Source organism: Blastomyces dermatitidis, assembly GCF_000003525.1.
Source record: "Blastomyces dermatitidis ER-3 genomic scaffold supercont1.3, whole genome shotgun sequence".
Classification (NCBI taxonomy): Eukaryota; Fungi; Ascomycota; class Eurotiomycetes; order Onygenales; family Ajellomycetaceae; genus Blastomyces; species Blastomyces dermatitidis.
Window position 1 is genome coordinate 467635 of NW_025544776.1, and position 22760 is coordinate 490394.

General features: G+C 45.1%; 5 protein-coding genes across 6 annotated transcripts; all 5 read right to left on the bottom strand.

Annotated features, from left to right (window-relative positions):
* Window positions 1-3634: 3634 nt before the first annotated feature.
* On the bottom strand, window positions 3635-4319 carry BDCG_02455 (uncharacterized protein; the record flags this gene model as incomplete). Its single annotated transcript, XM_045417996.1, has 3 exons — window positions 3635-3924; window positions 4146-4271; window positions 4307-4319. 3 exons carry the CDS (start codon window positions 4317-4319, stop codon window positions 3635-3637), a joined length of 429 nt encoding a protein of 142 aa, XP_045274671.1.
* A 765-nt stretch (window positions 4320-5084) lies between these two features.
* BDCG_02456 (U3 small nucleolar ribonucleoprotein Lcp5) lies at window positions 5085-6302 on the bottom strand (the record flags this gene model as incomplete). The annotated part of the gene is made up of 1 exon (XM_045417997.1): window positions 5085-6302. One exon carries the CDS (start codon window positions 6300-6302, stop codon window positions 5085-5087), a length of 1218 nt encoding a protein of 405 aa, XP_045274672.1.
* A 4137-nt stretch (window positions 6303-10439) lies between these two features.
* BDCG_02457 lies at window positions 10440-13089 on the bottom strand (the record flags this gene model as incomplete). Of its 2 annotated transcripts, XM_045417998.1 has the most annotated exons (11): window positions 10440-10535; window positions 10630-10793; window positions 10907-11159; window positions 11219-11356; window positions 11425-11459; window positions 11541-11566; window positions 11656-11820; window positions 11975-12051; window positions 12195-12232; window positions 12361-12726; window positions 12812-13089. In XM_045417998.1, 10 exons carry the CDS (start codon window positions 12412-12414, stop codon window positions 10502-10504), a joined length of 984 nt encoding a protein of 327 aa, XP_045274673.1. In that variant the 3' UTR covers window positions 10440-10501. The 2 variants fall into 2 exon arrangements, with proteins under 2 accessions (XP_045274673.1, XP_045280068.1); XM_045417999.1 differs by lacking the exons at window positions 12195-12232; window positions 12361-12726; window positions 12812-13089 and having other exon boundaries at window positions 10444-10793; window positions 11971-11998.
* A 3374-nt stretch (window positions 13090-16463) lies between these two features.
* Window positions 16464-19970, bottom strand: BDCG_02459 (phosphoglycerate mutase). The gene is made up of 2 exons (XM_045418000.1): window positions 19320-19970; window positions 16464-19236 (listed from the first exon to the last, which is right to left on the bottom strand). Exons 1-2 carry the CDS (start codon window positions 19352-19354, stop codon window positions 17289-17291), a joined length of 1983 nt encoding a protein of 660 aa, XP_045274674.1. The 5' UTR covers window positions 19355-19970; the 3' UTR covers window positions 16464-17288.
* A 606-nt stretch (window positions 19971-20576) lies between these two features.
* On the bottom strand, window positions 20577-22420 carry BDCG_02460 (bleomycin hydrolase; the record flags this gene model as incomplete). Its single annotated transcript, XM_045418001.1, has 5 exons — window positions 20577-21014; window positions 21087-21554; window positions 21629-22030; window positions 22105-22193; window positions 22276-22420. The coding sequence occupies 5 exons, from the start codon at window positions 22418-22420 to the stop codon at window positions 20577-20579; spliced, it is 1542 nt and encodes a 513-aa protein (XP_045274675.1).
* Between the last annotated feature and the right edge of the window lie 340 nt (window positions 22421-22760).

Consider the following 22760-nt stretch of genomic DNA (forward strand, 5'->3'; position numbering starts at 1 on the left):
AGATTATAAAGAAAGTTAGCTTACAGTTCTATAGATTAGAACTGTTATCTAAATTATAGATATATAATATTTTTCATATCTCTTTACTCTGTAAATATAAGGAATTTTCAGAAGAGAATTCTATGACTCATCACTCTATTTATAAAGTACTAGAGAGTGAAAGAGAATATCAGATTAAAGAAATTATTGACTCAGAGAAGTGAGATTATAAGCTCTGATTCAAGATTCAGTGATAAGAGTATTCTGACAAGATAAATAAGTTCACTTGAGAATTATTCAGATAGATAAGATATCTGCAGAAGCTGAGACATAACTTTTATACTGTAAATTCTGATAAGTCAGAATAATACAGTCTTTACTAAGAATCTGATTATAATAAAGATATTAACACTGTCATTTATAAATTCTAGTCTATAAGATAATGAGTTTCTACTGAGATGAACAGTCTGCAGTGTATGTAAGAGAAGAAGAAATCATATTCTTATTAAACTAAAAAATAAGAAAATAAACAGAGCTGTGAACACAATTTGAAGATTAATAAAGAAAAAATAAAGAAAACTCAAATTCACACTCTTAATATCTATGATACTTAATCTCTTTACAACTATTAATTTTTTCTTTCAAAGAAACAGAGAGTATCATATCTGCAGTACAGACAATTATTACATTTGATATGAAGACTGTCAGAAATATACAGACTTCAGAGAAGTCAGATATCAGAGTATATACAGTTGTAACAGAGTCTTGAGAACTGATCATCTGTGTATATAACTAGATATTTCTCATGAAGCTGTGTTTACTCTTCTAGTTATACTGAAGTATTCAGTCTAGAAATAATTAAGATATAGAGAGAGAACTCATCTGCTCAGATCAACTTCTGTTACAAATTCATGACATTTGTATTGTCTTGATTACTCAGATTTTACAGGTATCTGAAAATTCATCTCTCATTAATAATGGAATTGTGAAAATGCACTGTAATATGAGAATCATTGATAGAGAATCTAGATATATTTGCATATATCTGATCAGTGATTGTATGAGCAGAGAAGAGATAGTCATAGGCTCACAGAGTCACAGAAGACACTGATAACACAGAGAGCTTCACAAGAACTGTCAGCTAGAATCTGTAAGAAATTACTTATAAGAAGACTTACAGTAAAGAGAGAAACTGTGTTACTTAAAGTCAGAAACTGATCTGAGAGAGATAGAAGATTAATTGCTGATCTGAAGATCAGATGCAGTGACAGAGCTGAAGAAAATGAAGATACAGTTATAAGCAGCAGTGTCTCTGCTTCATCAGCTGATAAAAAGTAATTAGAGAAGTTATGAAAATACTTATAAGAAGCTCAACAGCAGTCAGACATTATTATAAAGATATTGAAATTGAAAAATTTTTATTCTTGAGAAGTTCTTGAATTAATATATAGATATTATCAGAAATACTCTCTCTCTGTTATCTGAATAAAAATACTTTATAGATGAATGAGAATACTCACAGTTTATAAGAATAAGAGCTGTTATAGAAAAAGAGAAAAGAAGATGAGATTCTATAAATAGATCTGAAATATTTATACTACTCTAAAGAGATTTACTTACACTGTGAGTAATTCTATGAAACAGTCATATCACTTTAGTAAATAAGAGTGATTATAAATTACAGATTTGAATCTTTCTATATAATTATAAAGAGTGATTGCAGACTGTGAATATCTTGATTCTATAATTCTACAGAGTTAATAAAAGAATGAAAAATTCCTCACAATTCTACAGTGTCAAAGAACAATGATTTATAAGAATGAGTGAAAGATCAACTTATAAATATTTCTCTTTAATAAGAGTGATCTTATAAAGAGTAATTCATCTGTAAGATGAATCTATGTGATGATTACATAAGAATCTTGTAAAAATAATTAAGAGTTAACTGAAACTCTTCTATATAAAAGATATGAGATGAATCTGTGTAATAGTCAGAGAAGAATCTGTAGATTATAAAGAATCTTACAGAATAAGAAACTGAGTGACAGACTCTTTTCTCTTTACAGTGATAAGGAATTTTTCCTCACTGAGATTTTTTATAGATATGAAGAGTTTTTAGTGAGTATCACTGCAGTGCTGAGCTGACTATGAAGTCACTCAGTGAAAGGCTTTGTGAACAAAGTCTTAGAGAGAGAGAGATATGTAAGAAATCCTACTTCTTATGAATTCTTTATCTCTATTTCTATCTCTCATGTAATCAATAGAGCTAGCAGCTCTTGACTACACACAACTATATAGACTGAAGTTCATGAATACTATTTATAACTCAGCTTAAATACTATTATACATTTGATCTCTACATTTTATCTTTCTACTGTGAATACTTCTAGTAGTTAACAGTACATATCACGCCAAGCTGCAAACACCTGAATAATCGCCTGCGAGCACTTATTCTTACATAAAGTGATAGAAGTTCTAGACAGTTATAACTACTATTTTAACATATTATTAAAGATTTATAATATCTTTTATACAAGCTTGTTCTGTTATACTGTCACTGATTCATTCTCTTCTTAACTAACTTTTAACTGACAATTGTTAGAGATTATAGAAGAAGATAATAAACTTGAATAAAAGATTAAAGATATTCTTAATAAGAGACTTCACAGCTGTAGCTGATAATATCTTGTGAAATAAATTAGTTATAATTATCTAATCTGAACTCTGAGCTCTGTATTATTTAAAACAGCAGCTCTTGACTGATAAGAACTACATATAATCTCACTTCTAAAAAAAGAGAATTAATATAACAGGCTGCATCTGATCAATTATATAGATTATTTTATTACACTTTATAAATTTCTGTTGAAAGCTCTGATTCTCAGTCACTGATTCTCAGCTAAAGAATTTACAGAATTTCTATTTTTTCACTCTGAAGCTTCATTTTATACATGTATAAATATTCACTTCAATTGCTGATTTCTGTACTTTCTCTTTTTTCCTTCTTTAACATTTTTCACTTTTATTATATAAGATCTATATATTATACTGATTTATTCAGTATAGCTCTCTTACAGAAGTAGTTATATCTCTTAATAATAAATGAGAGATTTGAACTGAATATGTCTAATATGTGTCACACTGAGCTTGATAGTATGTAAACTATGTACAGAATAATGCATTCAATTAAAACTGTTCAAATATACTAAGAGAATGAGAATTCTTACATATTAAGCAGCAGTGTATAAAATTAGTATATTAATAAACATATAGATTGTAATGAATGTAGATAAGAGTATAAAAAATGTAAATACAGTAGAGAACATCTGTAAAGAAAAGAATGAAGATTATTATCAGAGCTATACAGGCTGCAGAGCTAGCTGTTAATCTCATTCATAAATTCAAAGAAGTGCATGTGATATCATGTGAGGTCGCATTACAGTGTTTTTTGCACAGAAAAGTTGGTTTTTCTATAATAAATAGAGAGATATTTTTTTGCAGTACTATGTTTAATAAATAGATTCAGGAGCTCTCACTCTGTGACTGTGTCATATATTATACTGTCTCTTTTCATCTGTTCAGACTACTACAGTAAACAGTTTATTGAACGCCGTGGAGAAGGAGCGCCATACCAAACAACACCTATTCCAAATGGTCACACAAATTTTACTAGTTCTGATATTTGGCAGAGGTCTTCCTGCGCTGAGATGTAGTAGAGTGTCGTACTTCTCGGATGGTGGGAGTGTGAGGAACTCCGGTCAGGGCTATGTTCGGAAGCACTTAACCACGATGATAGGGGGTGATCCGCTTCAGGGGCGTGTGTTGTTGAAGGAGTGAGCGTGAGGACGACGGTGAGTCTTGCACTCGCTTTGTAGAAAGGGATGATGAAGAGGCGGAATATTTGGGATATCGTAACGTAAAGAGTGAGATTAGGTTTGTCGAATGCTGGAAGATTTGGGAGAAACATTATAAAATCAGTAGGGAGTTGTTTGTGGTTTACAGCTATATTCTTGATACAGGCTATTATTGTTATTCATTTTTACCAACGGAGTGGATTTAAAGGCCAATGTGCGGGAACTTGATCTTGTAAAATCGGTATATTTGGACAATCAGCCATCTGCTTCCGTTAAATGATCCGGTGCGACACAAGGGATGTGTGAAGGAACCTGATGCGCTGAAGAATCTCTCGATCTTTTGCTTTTGAACTGAGGGAAGGGATTGAGTGAGGAGGTGGATGACGTGGGATCTCAGCCACTGTTGAAGAATCGAGAAGGCTTGTTTAGGAACGGGAGCTGTTTGGCGAGTTGGGAGAAACGAAATGCCTTACCTGGGTCTTCCATTGTGGGAAACTATATACATTATATGAACGGAGAATGGCAACAGATACTGGGTAGATTGATATAGTAACATCCGCGTTTCTGACCTTACGGGTACGTGTAATTTGGTAGATGACGTCATTGCTCCTGACCCACACTTTCTGTATTAGGAAATCCTGGCCAGCCCTACGGACCCACCAGATAACCTTAATAGTTAACCTTAATTTGTGACAAACCCCACGAGAGATACACCCGCGCTGAAAGCGAGTCTACAAGAATTTGCGACAGAGGCCCAGAATTAACGAGCCATATAGATTTCACGTCAGGAGAACCGGATGTCAGTGAAGTAGCGAGAAGACTGGTGGGAAATAGGGAAGCCAGCAAACCGCGGAAACACATGACGAGAGATCTATTAATTACGCTCCTACATATGACTCGTAGCGGAGAACACAACTAACCATTGAAATATCCTCGCCCTGGTTCCACCTATGGCTCGTCTTTAATCTTGATTGCTTAGACAGCAACCGCCTCACAAAGTCACTGCCATCTCTCATTATCCATACACCATGGTGTGAATCAGCCATTCATGAGCGCCGCGTGAAGAGTTGGGGATGACCAATCTGCGGTTTCAGCACAGATGGGTTATGTTGTGATTTAAGCAGCGTCGGGAAAACGCCTATTTAGGACCCAGAGCATGCAAGTGGATACTCAATTATTATCGTAGACAGACCAGCTCCACTTGCGAGAAAAATAGAGATATTCAAATAATAGATAGACAAGATGTAAGCTTTACCGCTTCCATGTCGCTATCTTTTTGCGGCGCTTCTCGAAATTCTCGCCTATATTGATTCCATCGCCCCGCGGCCCATCCTCCGTAGCCCGTCTTTTCCGGCTCTTCTCCAGGACAGTGCTTCTGCCACCCTCTCTACCACGCCGCGTGAGTCGTTCGATCCTATCGGCCCCCTCACCCAGGCTTCGCCAATCTTCGCCGCCATAGCCCCCAGGACGGTTCCCTCCACGCTTCGCCCGTTCCTTCTTACTCTCCTTCGGCAACCGCACGAAGTTGCCTTCTTCATACGTTCGTCGCTCAAGTTCCTGTGCTCTCTCCCGCTCGGACCGCATTGTTCTTCCTCCAGCCCGGATCGTTGTGCCAATGCTAGGCTCTGCAGTGGGTGCGCTGGACATCTCAGCAGAGACGAATTCGTCAATGACGGCGGATTTGGCGGTGCGGCGGCCACGTTTCTCCTCGCGGCTATCCGGTGTCGTAGTGAGGAGCGCTGTGGGTTTTATCTTTGGCGGCCGATAGATACCATCGCCAGTGTCTTTCCTACTCGGTGCTTTGGACTTTTCCTGATCTTGAGTTCCACGCGAAAAAGCGGCCAAGTTAGGTCGGTATCCCAACTCATTAACATCTTCGTCTTCGTCCTCGCTGTCCTCAGAACCGTCAGAGTCACTTCCTGATCCAGTTTCGCTTTCGCTTCGGCTTCCACCATCACTTCCTTCCCCCAGTTCCGTTGTTCCCTTCCGGGATTTCTTTGGCTTCGATGCGGCGTCTTGTTGATTTCTCTCTGCGTCTTCTGCTGCCTTTAGCACCTTATCAACCTGGTATTTTAGGCGGCCTTCCAATGGTCGCACACCACGCTCTAAGAATAGCCGTAGCTCTGTCAATTTTTTCACAGCATTTTTATGCAGGGATGCATCCTCGCCACTCCCTTGTCCTGTGCCATTCGTTTTGTCTGACGATCTACTCTTGGACAGATTCCTCAGTTGTAGAACCACCACAAAAACTAGATTTTGCAGATAGGAAAGGAATATTTCGTTCTTTGTGTCAAGAAGTGAGATGCCATCGGGCGGGGGCAATATAGACGCATTATTTACCGGGACATCACCGTGTGGCTCGGAGGTTGGGAGAGAGGAAAGTGCGCTTGAAAGGCTGGTTGTGAGGGTTTCCAATGAGCTTGAGAGGGACTGCGCGGGAGCAGATGGTGTCTCAATGTCGATAGCCATGGCAATTTAATAGCAGGTCAATATTCCGTTTCCAGCGATCTCCAGTGGGCTGCCAGCGCCTTCGAGACCTGTATAGCAGTTGGTTATTCTTTCGTAGTTAGTTACCACCGCGCTCGGGATTTTGTTTTTTTCTTGGCAATTTTTTTTTCCAAGGTTAGGATAGCGCCACCACGTGACTGGAGATCTTATCCACGTGATAATCACCAGCAACAACATTCAACGAATCGTGCCTGTCCGTGGTTCAAGCTCGTGTTTAATAGCAAGTTCATGGCTCGCTTTGTATTTTTATTTATTATTAACTGGCCCAGGTGACTCTGTTGTGGCAAAAATGACGTGAGTCAGAGCTCTAGTGCTGATGCACACTTCGCTCTATTTAATGTCTAACGATAGATTTTTACTTCTACTTGAAGTCAAGCTTAACATGCTGTCTCCCTCAAAACTTCAACTTCGACAGGATACATTGCCTGTTTCATATATGGATTTCCTTATTACGCAATTCCAAAGCAGCGACATGCACATCCATGATCATTGACCGTTTGCAAGAGCTGGCTTATATGCCGCTTGAGCTCCGGGTTGTTACTACACCATTCAAAATATAACCCTATTATTGGTATTACTCTAAAGTCGAGTCATATTCTCCTCATCCCAGGTGAAGTCAACTGATTCATGATACACTGTACAGTCGTGGATGGAACCTTCATGTGGAAAAGAAATGGATTACTGTATCCGGCTATAGCTATCAGTGTCAGTAACTTAAATCACAACAGTATTCAGTCTAAACAGTATTGAGAGAAATATAGAAACTGATAGATGATCTTGAGATACTTGCTCTGAATCTGATTATCTCATCAGGACACAGAGACTTATGATAGACCAGATCAATCTTTGGAAAGTAAAGATGAGAGAATTGAAAAGAGAAAGAAGAAAAAGAAAGATAGAAAGAAAGAAAAAGATTGCCATCAATGAAACATACCTAGTATCACAACACCCCAGACTTGGACAGCGAAACGCGCATTCCCATCAATGGAAGCAAAACCATGGCCATGATCACCAACCCGGGACTTTATCATATGCAAATGTACCAGTCTTCCACAGACAGGTCTCCATCATTCAACGTACAGGAATCCAAACTACCAGGAAGAAAAGGATCTGAGAGCTGCTTCACCCTGAAAATTGCGATCCGTCACTCACTAGGTTTTGGGCTAAGTTGATACTCCAGTCTACCGTACTAACCCTCCCGTTAAAATCATTGTTGGTCGTTATTAGCACTTCCTGCTCTGCTTTTACTACAAATATTCATTTTTGATGGTGGATGGAGGGATATTCGCTTTTTGGAAAATAGTAGGAAGGCCTTAGTCTCTGAAGCCCTCAATCCACACGGCACAGAGTTGACGAGGATAAGCTGACATGATGTATTTTGCACCACATAATCGCAGAATGCCTGGAGCTGAATTGAAAGACTGTGCCAATAATACCTCGGCGTTCCCTGATAGATCTGAATTAATAGCCCTTCATTACCTCAATACCCCGTGTGTGGAAAGGCCTCCCTGGAAACCGGCCGTAAGTACAGAGCTATAGAAACCTTTGATGGCACACTGCAAATAACCCCCAGGTATTCATTTCGGCCGGCCTCGGGAAATTTTCAGCCCTTCATGGTCGCGAATGGGAGTACCATAACACGCGCCATCTTCCAGCGGTCCTCCATGGCGATGGGACCTGGGAAATAAATCCTTACAGTGTAAACTTATCGTGCATATCACGGTTGAATATCACGGTCGTTAACATAGACATCTCAGTGTGCTCCATCCGTCAGGTTGCGAAATACTTCCGCATCCTGCCCTGTAGCACTAAACCCCTGGCGAATTGGAGTGATGGGGGACATTAGCATTGGTAAGGGTCCAAGGGAGATAAATACATGAGGGATGGGCCTTGCCGTTGCGCCGGGATCCAGGCTCAGGATATCCGCCCGTCTGAAGACTGCCGCTTGCTCAAGATCGACGCTGTGATGAGGAGATCCTGTGGGATTATGTACTCTGGATGATAAGAAACGTGAACTGCGGAGTTGAAATAACCACTAGTTAATTAACAGCCACTGGCGATCCAATCGCCGAATCCCTAGTCATAACAGTTCTCAGTGCGCTAGCTCTGTAGCTGTTATTAGGTTGTTATGACCAAGCGTCCAAAGGCGACTATAGATATGCAGCCGATATGAGACGTGCTGCTATTCCCGGGATACTGGCACCGTAACATCCGCCTGTGCATTTTGCTCCCGGCGGTCTGGAAGTTTCAACCCCCTCCTCCTTTCCTAGACCACCCCCGAACCAACCACAGCTAGATTTAAGAGCGTGTTTAGCTTCGTTAGTGAGAACTGCAGGGTAGACAGGATCGAGGCTGGAAGACACCACCCAGCAGTTTGGAAGCAAGAAGCCGGTTCAACACCAGAACGTCTTCAATATTAGAATATCCCGCCCAGTAGTGTCGGTCGACGGGGGACCGGACCGCCAGCTGCATCGGCCAAGTCGGCCAGGTTCTGTCAAATCGTGGATGTTTCATGGATAGATACATCCAGCAGTAACGACCGCCAGCAGTTTACCATGTAACCAGGGCGTACCAGGGCGTTCTGCCTAGGCCCTGCCGGTACTTTAACTCTAGCATCAACACACCGACTCGAACTGCGATGAAAAATGAATGACCCCATCTATGGTTACGGAACATGTATGTACAGTACGGAGTACATGTACACTAGTTACATCCCGCTCACCAGTGCCAAGTGGGCCGTCTAAACAAGATAGTGGACGACGCATACAGCGTATGAGTGACCAGCCCGGCCGGTTTTGGCCATGTCATGATCATGTCCCGAGTACTCCGTACTCCGTACTGTGGTACGTAGACGATCTGGTCGGGTCTTCTATCTGCTAGCACTTGTGACCTGTTGCACCAGGATCAGGCCGGAGGAGGGCCTGCTCTGCTTCCGTTAGTGTCATGGCTGCACAGTGAAAACTAGGCTAAAACACCTAGTAGATCGATCCGGCCTCGGTTGATTTGGTAACTTTCATACCATACTGGGACACAGGCAGGCTGGACTAGAGAGAATGAGGAGAGAGGAGTGAGGAAATAATAATATGTGCTGCAATAATGGGGTCTGATGGCCCGAATAATATCTTCTCTGCCGCAACGAAGTGTATATCCTTCTTTCTCACTTCATTGTCATTAGAAATTATATATATATATAATTGAATACTATGGAGTTAAATACTGGAACTTTCAACGGCGGTTCCCCTTAGCCCTGGAATTCTGCAGTAGGTAGTTACCCACGCCCTTGGGGGTTTCGGTGGTGCCAGCAGTCAGGTCGCTTAAGTTACCCCTAACCACTGGTATCATTAATAATATTAGTTATTGTCATACGCAGCGTAGACGATGGCACCGAACGCCTGTCCCTGCGAGGCTGCGAGGCTGCGAGGCGAGAAATAACGTTAACTCGGTGGCTAGTGTTCTTGCGTCAGGGAAACAGAGTGTCGGGATCTGTTTAATCCCATGATCAGTCAATGACCATTTTTCCTTTTTATTGATTTCTTTTTTTTCTTCCCTCCTGTTGGCCGGATGCCCTATATGAGGCCACGTGACCCACACACCTATAGAATGCTGCGCGGCTAGATTAGTGTACAATCAACCAACCTTCCACCTCCATCACCTCCTTCCTACCTTCCTTCCTTTTCAATTTCTGTATTCCGTATTTTCGAAGAAGCTTGCGCGCGCAATTTGTTTTCATTGGATGGTTGTGTCGAACTCTATGATTATGCCCAGATCCAAGACCCTTTCGGAACGTCGCCAAAGAGAACCAGGGGATAAAATAAACGTGGGAAACAAGAAGAAAAAATAAACCAAAACCAAAACCAAAAAAGCTGGCTGTGAAATGCGAAATGCGCCTTCTCATATGCTGGAAGTGAAATGAAAAAGGTGATCGAACCGTGCCCATTATTGTGAAAACAGCAACACATATACGCCGATCGTTACAAGATGGAAGGCCCCGGAGGACATAGGAAATTCATTCAGCAACTGCTGGCCTTCTTGCTGTCAGACAGCTCTGTGTGTGTAAAAGTGCATGCTTGCAAACTTTGCGCACGAGGTTTTCTTTTTTCTTTTTTCTTTTTTTCTTTTTCTTTTTTGCTTTTGTTTATTTATTTTTCTGTTTATCCCGTTTACATTGCCGGTTTTTGACCCCAAACCACGTAACTATTGTCGTGAATGTCAGCCAAAAAACACGCTGGACCACGCTGAGGAAAACTGGTAGCTGTTTATTCAGAGAGAAAAAGAACTTGGAACTCACTAGTTATGCAGTGGATGGACTCCCTTCGTCTGCACAGCAGCGCGGACCTGCGCGTTCAGTTCCTCAACCTCCGCCGGACTCCAGCCCAATATCTCTATAAATGGAATGAGCGTGAAGGCCTCCACCTCGAGATAATGCGACGCCATCATTGCCCCGATAAGTTTCTACAGTAGCATTTACAGTTAGAAAATAGGAGGGTCAGATTGAGACGCGAGACAAGAGAGAGATATATAGAGAGATAGATGAACGGTGGCAGGGTTGTAGATTTTGCACTCACCAAGCGTCTATTCTTCGGCCACGTGCCTATAGGTAACCTCATTACGCGCTGCTCGATGTTGGTAAATCCGGCCTGTTCCATCCAGCCCTTGAGCAACGGCGCATGGTCCATGTTTATGCCTATCTTTTCGGACGCCAACCGTAGATTCCGAAGCATTTCGACTACTTTGTAATCGGGTGTGACAGTGCCGTCTTCGGAAAATACGGTGGCTGTGGAGTCTTTGAATTCGACCCAGCCGCCGGGTTTTAGATGTCTATTGCGCTCATTAGGGAAAAAGAACATCTCTTATGTTAGGGATTGGGTTAACTCAACTCATAAAACTTCTTCACCAGTCGTGGCCAATCTTTGATCGATCCCATCATGTACCGGCAGTGTATGAAGTCGTATAATTCCGTTTCTACCCAATCCTGCTCAAGATCCTCGACTATAAATTTGACATTCGGCGGCGCCCTACACACGGATTAGCTCTGGATGAATAGAGAAGAAAATACAATGGAAGAAAAATAGGAGTGCCTCACCATCGTGGCTGTATCGGGCTCAAATCGACTCCAGTCTATGCAACAATTCATTTTATTCAACAGGTCGTCCTTTTCCCAGCAAAATTCCGAAATGATAGCCTTGTGGAAGTACTCACCAGTTCTGCTGATGGATATAAATCCCCTTCAGTCATTATCACGCAGGAGTTAGTAAACAGTGGAACTTAATAAATAACAACCGCAAAGTTGTAATCAATGAACATTCAACCGTACCCATTTCAATCGGCCACTTGCCCGTTCCCGTGCCTATATCTAATATCCTCTTTCCATCCGGGTTGATCGGTGCCAAGAAAAATCTCTCGTCGCACAGATAGTAAATGGCATAATGGATGAGGTTGAGCCGATCCTGTTCCCTTTCGTCGTTGGGGAATTTGTAGTCTGTATATACCGCCTGTCAGATATATTACCCTTTGCATGCATACATAGATGCATATATATATAAGATATTCGAATGCGCCCCGAAGCTCCAGACGTCGGCAAACCTGGATAGTAGCTGCGGGGGTCAAGGACATGAAGGAAACGGTTTACGCACTTCCCTCCCGATACCGTCGGCCATTTTTCCATTCGTAACTGACGATGGAGGAATGGAGACTTTCGGTAAAGTCCAGCCTTGATTCATGCAATGATGAGCAAAAAAAAGTCCCCGGCGTAAAAATATAATTATGGTTTATTTTTTCCCTTTCTTTTGGGTATACCAAAAGGAGACAGATGGGAAGTTCGGAGAGGAGAAACAAACAAAAGGGATGGCGTACAGTTCCTCACTCAGTGTGGCTCTGTTTTCTGCAGAAGACTGGCTCAATCTGATATCAGTGCTATTCCTGGAAGCGTAGTTCAGAGCGCGTATATTCCATTCAAGTGCAAATTAATGACACGAGGAACCCCACCAATCTGGGGGGAGTGTTAAGAGAGAGGTCGTACTTCATCAACCTCGACCCTGCTGCGGTCAGAGACCCTCTCGCTGTCCACCTCCATGTTCCCGTGTGCGATCCGAATTTCACGCGAGATCGGAAACTCCGAGGAGAAAATATTAGAATTAAAATGGCATAAGTGAGCCAAAAGCAAAGAAAGAAAGAGGCCTCTTTTGTTTTAATGCCCTATTGCTTATCAGGAAGATGGGGTGCAAGAGAGTCAGTCGGTGGGATAGGTTTTTGCTGATGAGTGGCGGGCGGCGGGACAGAGTTCGAGGTGTTGCAAGTCTAACTAATTTATAGCTAACCTGAGGGAATCCCGACACCTGGGAATTGGTTTGGCAGCGCGGGGACTTCTTTATTATTATTATTTTTCCTAGATCGATGACGGGGAATATTAAAGTTAGTTTTTTTTTTTTTTTTTTTTTTTTTTTCAGACCGCCCAACAAGCCCACACCCACCAGAGAGAGTTATGTCATAGCGGCGGCGTTTGCCCCGAAACGATGGGCTACTATTTCATAGGCGGACTAGCTAGGAGAAGCCTAGGATCAAGTTCGGAGCAACAATCGCCCTGGCAGATTGCTAGCATGCTCCAGCAGAAGAAAGGGTTTGCAGCGTCCATTGCCAGCTCGGCTGGTGTCGAGTCAGTTGGTGAGCTTAGGGCCAACCAGTCCAGTCGCTAACTACATATACAGTACTCCGTATGTGTGCACTACTATGTATGCACTGTGTATCTGCAGGCCAAGATAACATGTAGCGGCGTACAGATTAGTTACCTCCTTTTTTACCAACTTTTCAAAGGAGGCGGCATGGCACAACACAACTTTATTTACACATCTGGCTCACACACGAAAGGTTGTGCTGATGCCAATGAGGAGCAGCTGCTGGGGCTGCAGCTGGCGCGCAGGACGGCGCAGGACGGCGCAAACCTTAGTTGGTTAGTTAGCTGGGTATGTTCTTGGAAGTTGGGGATCTCCATCTGCTCGGAAACGAGGGAAAAAGTCTGAAGATGCTATTTATGATTGCTATTGTTCCTATTATTCTTCATATTCTTCTTCAACCATGGCGAACGTGCAGAGTATCCGTCAAGTGGCGCGGCAGGAATATCCAGGGATTCTGGTAACCGGCAGCTGGTTGAACTTGGTAAACTTAGCACCATGAATCTATCTACGATGTATGAAGTCCAACCCGAGATCTAAGAAACAAGATGTACGCTGGGAAATCACAAAGCGAAAACAAAAAAAAACCATGATGGAACTCCGATCCTCAATAACCGCCTATCACAACTCGTATCCTGCCGTTTTAGCTTGCCCTTTGGAGCACTCTGGCCGACCCAGTGTCTAATTATTTTCTTCTTTCTTTTTTTACACCGTTATGTTTATTCTTTTTTTTTTCCTTTCTTTTTCTGCTACAGGTCCATGTCCCTTGGAAAATCTTGATAAAGTCCGTTCTGTCCAATGTCCAGGTTCGCCGCCGGCCCCTTTCCAAATTGAATATCATGATCTCGTTACTTCACCCAGCATCCCATGCATGGCCTCTCAGTGCCAAGGTTAAAACTTAACTTCGCTCAGGCTTTCTTCCTATCGATCTGGACAATTCTCCCTTCCAGCACCGGCGCAATGGCCCGTGTCCACGCTGGCGAAAATCCATTCGTGGCGTGATCAACGGGCTGCACCTTGTCAGGACCAAGCCCGGCCTTCTCTCGCCATTTGCGCACAAAGTGTCGAGCCACTACCTCGCGGTGGTCTGCATCTTCGACAGATCGAGCGGCTGTAGTTACATAGTTGCGAGGTCGGCTGAGGATCTCCGGCTCCGAGTCAGATTCAGAATCCATAGTGCTCTCACTCTCGCTAGTAGTGCTGCCGTTGCTGCCACTGTCATAGCCATCTGGTTGGTCTCCGCGTGAGAGCTGATCCGCTGCTTTGCCTGGTTCATCTTTATGTCGTGGATTGGCGCTCTCGTATTGAAAGCTACTGGAAAATTTTTCTGGGGTTTCATTACCGTCTACGATTGGTTTCTTGGGCTGCTCTTCTGGGGAGGCGAGCGGAGAGGTGGCTTCCATCCAGCCAGGCCCGTGCCAGCGTTCGTTCACTGAGTCCCAGTGACGATGCAGACTCGGGCCTAACCGATTCCATGTGCCAAGTACTTTCAGGCTGAGAAAATACTGTCGAAGAATTGTGCTGATCAAAACCCCGTTTTCCTCAGAGATTATCTCCTCCGCTTCCCCACCTTCAGACTCTGTAAGAAGTGCTGTATACCCATCCTTGCCCCGCGCCATATAACCGCGAGTCGCGAGTGTGTACAGCCTGTCATCTTCAAGATCTTCTCCACCTACTTTAACAAAGGCAATGCGGGATCCAGGTGGTGCGGAAAGTGCATATCCATATTGGATGTTTGACACCTGGGGAAACCGCCCTTCGAGGGCCGGTAGTTCGGAAACGCCATTTTCCAACGCGGCTCGCAGCGCCCGCCCCTTCACACGCAACACCACCACTGGGTCCTCGAAGGGGAAACAGTTGAGAATATCCTTCACCCTCAGGGGGCCGGGAGGATATATCTGATCCCCGCGAATAGTACCCGATGCCATCATCGCACATTCCGCATGGTGATGGAAGCGCATAAGGTCACACACGAAATTGCCAAGGTTGGACTCCTTCCTCCGCACCGTCGTGAACCGCGCATCCAGTGGGTTCGCCGTATAACCGACTGGTTTCTGCAGCTTGGCTTTCAGTGCTGAAGTCAATTTGGCCACCAGTTCGACTGTGGCAGGGTCCTCCGGTATTGCTCGAACCACATCGCGGCGTGTGATAGAGAAGTCCCAGCCGCCGCTACCGTCCGTCTTCCGCCATGCTTCGATGTAGCTTAGTTGTTTAAAGTCCGTGCCCGAGCGGAGTACATGGGTCGATTTGACAATGCTGTGTCCGTAGAAATGGTCATGCCCGCCTAGAATTATATCAATGAGACCCGTCGGCGTCTTTTTAGCCAATTTATTATCGTTCGGTTCCCGCTGATGGGTCACGGCGACGATGAGGTCGGCGCCTTGTGCGCGCAGGCCGGGGACTAGTTCGTTTGCCGTTGCCGACGCCGACTTGTAGATGATAGGAGGGAGTGCGTTGACTGTATCAAGCCTAAAGATAAAAGTTGTCAAATGACTACGTGTCAGTTAAATTGTATCAAGAACGAACCTAAATAATGAACAATGATTATTTTTCTTTTTCCCCCTTACCACTCTCTCTCTCCAAGTCCAATAACTCCAACTTTTATACCGTTGGACTCCAACATGTGCGTCTTGGGACAGTTGGCCAGTGGCACCCCCTCGCCCAATGCGGGGTCAAGCATGTTCGCCAGCAGCCATGGAAACTTGCACTGGTTCCTCAGATGTTCGAACTGCTCAACGCCAAAGTCTAGATCGTGGTTCTGTCAATTGGTAAATTCCTTTAGTCCACACAATATATCCAAGTTATGGTTAAAGTCCAAGGGAAGGAGGGAGAAAGGGAGGGGAAGTTTTGCTAAATAGAGCGCTGCTCACTTACCCCTACACACGCAACATCAGTTCCAGCCTGGTTGAGGAACGGCACCATGTGCCGGCCCTTTGTAACGGAGCTCTCGAGGCTGGGGTTGAAAGCATCGCCCGAGAAGAAAGTGAGCAGCGGCGGCTGGCCGGCGAATCTGGGGTGGCTGCGGTAGTAGTTGACCAGGGTCTGGAATCGCGGGGTGCCGCCAATGGGCTCTGCAGAGCCGGCTCTAGTAGTAGTATTGGAGTTAGTTACTGTGGTTTGGTTATGTGCAAAATCATAATGACAATTAAGAGGAATGCGAGTACTCACTCGACATGGTAGACGTCGTTGAAATGGAGCAGGCGGAGGTCTGGCGTTCCTGTTCGGCCGCAGTCGTAGGTTGTCGAGAGCCCCGCCGCTTCGGTGGGCGACATGATACGTTAATTATCGGTTTAGGTCAGTCCAATCAGACTATCGCGGCGAAGCTTCTGCGTGGTGTGGAGGGAGGAGGGCTTATTAGTCTATCTAGTAGGACGGCTTGCAGAAATTGGTCTATTGCGGCGTAGATAAAGAGGGTCAATATATGTTTACCCGGAGTAAGGATTTGCCTGCGCCACTCTATTCTACTTGCGTGTCTTTGTTTTGTCGAACACCAACTAACTAGTTAACTATCGCTTCAGCTACAACTGTTGGCTCCGATTAGTTGTACATGTACCTCACATTCATTGATTTATTCGCAAAATAATTCATTCCCAACGACATACAACCAGACCAAAGTTGATATTTACCCTTAAACTTGAAGAGGCCTGTGCTACAGCCCCTCCGCAGCATCCCACCAAAAAGTCCTTATTTATTGTGGTTTTTAAATTAACATAACTGCTATGTGTATAGGTTATATTTCATAGTGGCATGAACGCGTCACATTCATCATCCAAGGGATTACAAAAGAAAAAGAAAAGAAAAAAGAAAAAAAGTGAAACGAAAAAGAATAAAGAATCAGCATCATGTAATCCCCATGAGTTCCCATAAAACTCCCATCAGCCAAATAAACGCATCGCTAAAGGAAAACAGAGTAGAGATCAACTTGGGAATATCACACCTGCTCGAAAATGTCAAACCTAGGGAAAATGGGAAAAGAACAAGAGGGAGGAGGGAGGAAAAGGCAAGTAAGTAATTAAGGCAAACAAGGAAAGGGAAAATAAGAAAAGGGAAAATAAGAAAAGGTCCCGGAAAACCCCAGTTTAGTACTTCCCGATTATCCATATATATCTATATAGAGTAGCGGCCGTAAACAACCAAGCAAATACTGAGGGTTGAGCTCGAGCAGGTGTCGAAATATATCCCCAGGCGCAAACATAAAAGCGAGAAGTGGAGTGAGTAGGTGCCCAAAGAAAAAGCAATATAATTTAATAAAGAAGATGAATAAATAATAAATCTATTCTCAGGGATTCCGTTCAGTCATTGTCCATCGGCGTTTGCTCAGCGGCTCGCGCGTTGGGAGCGAAACGCTACCCCATAGACCATGCTGGGAGAGCGATCTTGACGGTCGTTGGCCAGTCGTCTCGTCCGAGGCATTATCTCCGGCGCTTGGTTTTGGATCCTCGAAATTGGGAATGATATCGTCCGCTGATTCAGCAGCGTCGGCGGATGTTGTTGGTGACACAGAGCCCCAAAGTCCTGGAGATGATGGCTTTCGTGCAGAAGCTGCGCGAGAGTATGGCGGGCCTGACCCTCTTGAGTTACTTGGCTTTCGAATAATAGAATCCCCGATGGCAAAATTTTCCTGCGAGCTGATAGAGCCGGAAGTAGATCCAAACCGATGCCGGTAGGAGGAAATCGGGGATGGTAGTACCCTCGGAGAAGAGTCCAGGGGTGACGATGAGCGCGAGGAGCTGGTGCCTGCGCGGAGATGCTCTGTTGAGGAAAGGAATTTCATCTCATACTCGTCTGCCAGCTCCTTCAACCCGGAATGTTGTTTTCTATACGAAGTGGGTACCGCTGCGGTACCTTGGTCAGACGGCTCTGCGGCTTCAGGTTTCCTGACTGCCATGGTTAGTGAAGTCATGCCAACATCAAGCAAGACTGGCTGGCCTGTTAGTGCACCAATGAGCGCATTGCAGCCAGCTCCATGAGATATCAGAATTAAAATAGTCTCCGTAGCATCTTCCTGCTCTTCCCCTGCCCCCTCCTGTTTAGTCGCGTCGGAAGTACTAGAAATTCCTGGACCGTCAGATCTGTACCAGTCTATCATACGTTGGAGCCCGTTGCGAAATCTATCGTGCATAGCGCTCCATTCTTCACCGTATTCGCCCCCATTGCCCCAATTTTGGGGTTCGCGCATGCTGTCCCACTGGTAATCGACGTCAACACAAGCATCACGGGCATGGGATACGTACCCGGCGGGAATAGGGTCCGACGGTGAAATAGAATAGGTGGGAACGGGAGGAACGTATCCCGAATAGCCTGCTGGGAGGTCGGTTTGAATTTTCGAAATGCCAACCCCCGTCGGCTTAATACCGCCATTTGCACCCGTATCAAAGCTGCCAGAACGATTCCTGTGCGCAAGCGCATAAGCCTTGGGAGCTGTCTGCTTGATGGCTTCTCCATCCTTCCCATTCCCATCACCAGTTTCATCGTCATGACGTTCGGAGGCGCCGGTGGTAAACTGGTTAGTCCAGCCCCCGGGAAAGTGGCCAAACATTGATTTCCCACCAGCCTCAATACCAGCTTCGATTGGTTCTCCACGACGCAGAAGTTCCGCTTTTGCACCCGCAATCATCATCACAGAACTTGGAGGAGGCGAAATCTGCTCAAAGTAGTCCGGAGAGAGCCATTCTCCGAGAAATGCGTCAAGCCGCAGTTTGTATTTTGGAACGGGGGTTTCAGTCGGTTCGATGGCTAGCCTGGACAGGGAAAGGCTAATGCTTGGTTCTGGGATGGCTGAAAGCTGGTTTGAGTCGCTGCCTCGCGTGACGGGGGAACCCGAATGCAACCGGTGATGTTTATATGGTGAAGATTGACTGCGGTTCAGAGGGGAATTTTTGCTTAGCCTCATGCCGGCACTCACTCCGATAGCGGTTTGCACGCAGCGGAGAAAGGGAGAAGTATGGATAATTATTCTCTGCTTTCTGGCCTGTCTTGGTGTGCCCGATTGATTACCCTCGCCATTGTTACCCCCCACTACCGCCGCCTTATCCTCCACGCTATTATTTCCATATGGGTTGGATGATTGAGGGGTGACAGGCTCTTCTCTAGCTCGAAGCAGGTTACCTATCCGAATACCGAGTGCGCGGGATTGATTCCAACCGCCATATGTAAGAGGAGGATCGTACGGGGTAGGTGATGTTAGATGCCACTGTTTGTCCACCGCATCCAACCGGGCGCCATGCCTAATGCTCCATTAGCAAATAGATCTCTCACCCCCACCAAGCGTTGGGCAGCAGGGTAGGAAGTAAAATACAATCGTACGAACCTCGCAATGATGATAACTGCTGGAGGCTTCCCCATGGATGCTGCAAAGAATACCTCTCCAGCAGTCGGCTTTTATAGGTAATGCGTCTCCTTCCAAGGTAGTAGCACCGCTGTTATAGATCCGAAATGCAGCTGGCTGTGAATATGAGACAGGCACAGTGGATGGAGTACGGCGTTGCTTGAGCTCAACCAGCTCATTGTACTTTTCGAAATTAGGATCTCATTATGATTTATGACTCCGCTTGGTGTTAGGAAGCTCGCGACCTCGCTATGGGTAGGGGTGGGTGGGAGACGAGGAGGAGGTAGGCTAAAAGGGAAGGGAGGTAGATGCGAAGGGAATGACTAGCTAATCTATAGCTGCAAAGGAGAGTAATGGATCGGACAACCTGCTCGAAAGCTGCGAGACGAGAATTGACGTTAGACGTGTGTTAGTTCTTGCGAGCTGCGAGTTGTCTGGAAGTCTTGTCATCGAGCTCTGGTGGAGTCGAGAAAATACACGACACGACAGGCATGGCATGTGATCGCGGGGCAGGCCGGACCAGCTGATGTAAGCGGGGCAAGCTTCTGCAGCGGCCGCCACCTTGGGGGTGTTGCAAGACTGGTCTGGTCCCATAAGTTACGTTTCTTGGCCTGAGTCCCACCGGGACCAAAGTGATCATAAGTTAAAGCTAAGACATGATCGGGACTAAGTAAAATGTAGAAGACAATGTTGTTATATTATAATTTACTAGCAAGGTTTTCATATATAAAATGTGAGTGAGACATATAACTGCTGTAGTTAGGGCTGCCAAGGCGTGCGGGTTCAAACCTCGCAGGGGGAAACATCAACAGGTCAAGATTGAAAAATCAGAACTCAAGCATCTCAAAATACAGAGGTGTAGTTACTAAATAGCTACATAAATTTTCTCTCAATCCTGGGCTAGGATGCTGTATTTGCAAGTCTCAAATTGTCACTCTTTGTATTTCCTATGTTTCTTGTTATCTTGGTGTGGTTTCAACACCTGTATTTTAATAATAGAAAAACAAAAAATAATAATAAGACGAAAAAGAGCCCATGACCCGGAAATTCTGGCAGGTATGAAGACAATATATAGCTCTAACAGAGACGCCACACCATCCAGGGGCTCTCAAACACCAGTCTCTAACAATTAATCGAGTAGAAAGGTATAATTCGCTGAAACATATAAAGAAACCCCGAAATTTCAACAGACGACCTTGAAAACACCACCAGAAGTAGTAATCGTAGATATCATATCACTCAAGCCAGGGCCCCCATCGGGTCCCATAGCGGCAGCTTTATCGGCGTCTGCTTCAACACATCCCTCACCTCCCGGCTCACAAACTGCAGGTCAACAACAACCTGATACACAAACTCATCCATCCATTTATCCGTCATAACGAACCAGCCCTTGTCGCCCTTGTCATCGCCCCATGAGTTCTCCACACGCCAGCGCACGGGCTTGCCGTCGTCCCCAATGTGCACGGCCGTCAGAACCATGGCATGCGTCATGGATGACTCGCCCGTTTGCAATCTCTCGGCCTTGCTCATGCCTAGATTGACGTTGAAGCCCAGAGAGTAATCATACAAGGCAGTATCCATGATTCCTGATGAGGAGCTGGAGTATTTCCCCACGTCGCTGCCGAAGAAGACAGGGATGCCCGCTTTGAGCATGGCGATCGCGGCAGCTTTCATTGTCTGCGGGAATATGTTTTGTAAGCACTTCTATAAACGCTTCGTTACTTTGTGGAGTGACAGAGAACACTTTACCTCCATATTAACATTGACATAAGTTACCGGTCGGCCACCGACAACATTACCCAGCCGATCCACAGTCAATAACCGTTTGTAGGGGTTCCTTGGATCATTGACCAAGCTAAAAAGCTCATTCACATCCGTCCCCTCACATGCCCTAAGCCCTTCACTACTTGAAAGACTCGATGCAAAGTCCAAGGGCGTCGTGGATAGTTTGTGAAATTTGCCATTCGTATCGTAATACACCCAGTGAAATCTCTGTTGAGGGTACGGTGCCGGTCCAAGTAAAATGGTCAGAATTGAATGGATTTCTTGTAGAAACTTTTTCTTCGCGTCGCCGATGGACGCCCTGGTAGAAGGATCCTCGCTCGTTGCCATTTTACGCAGGACAAGCGCATCCTCACGCAGCTTTGTGGTGACGAGCTTGCCCAGGAAGGAGCTGTTTTTCGCATTATAGGAATCAGGGCACAACTCTTTGGGAACCTACGTATTTATCAAATTAATTTCCGTTGTTTCATAAACGTAGTAGGCTCCAGTGAAACATGAAACGTACATACCAAGCCATACTTCCCAACCAAATTCGTGACCATATCCCACTGGCCGCCATCCGACACGGGACTTGACATTAGGCTCTGCACCAACCTACCATCCAGCGGCTCAGCGGCCGTGTCAATGACATGCTCCAGGAACCAATTGGCTTTTTCAATCTTATCCCAAAAGAATAGATATGTTTGACTCAACTCGAAGCTCTTCAGATTGTACAGCTTCATCAGAGCCACGCGGAACACGTTGGTCGACGCGAACAGCCAGCAGCGGCCCGAAGAGTACTGGTTGGTGATCGGCGAGCCCTCGAGCGGGATCTTGACGTTGAAGACCTGAGCATCTGCAACTTTTGCTGCGTGATTGGCTATGATGGTGGTGGGGGAGTTGGCGGACAGAGCATATAAGGCGAGGCGGTTCTATGGCGATATTAACATTATAACATCTAGTTAAATATAGTATGAATGCGCGTAGCATGTTACTTGTCGCTTACCTTGGGATCTGCCAGCAATTCCTTCTTCCAACGCCTCGTCTCTGATATGGACAAATCGATCTCCCTTCCCGACGAGGAGTAGGCCGGGGCTATACGGATAGGATAGTATGACACAATCAGCCGCCTGTTTGACATTGAGAATGTTACAAGCCTGGGATGTACTGTACTCACGTTCCTCATCAACATAAACATAGCCCGACTCCAGGCCTTCCTGCATCCTCTCCGACACCTCCAACTTGGACATGCCTTTTGCAATCTCCTGCTTCTCGTGGTCAACAGCCTCCGCAGCGGCCTCCTTGGACTGGCCTGCACCCATTGTATAGATACAGAGTGGTAATTTGATGATCTATGCGCAGTCAGGCGATTGTAGTGAATCTAATATGCTATCTGGAGTGAGCGGATGAGCCAGGCCAGCCCCAAGTGCACGATGGCTATCCCGATGTTGGTGTCTATCAAGGTCTCCTTTATCCAACCCATACGAGGGGTTGGGTTGGGTCTTGGGACCCCTTGTCATGTGACGTCAACACGGCCTAACCTGGAAACAACAATGACATCAATGCAGAGAGATATCTGACTATATAAGTTGTCTATCCTGGATTTTGTTCCAGACGCTGGAGCTAGATAATAGGAACACTAACACGAAAAACATAAAAAAA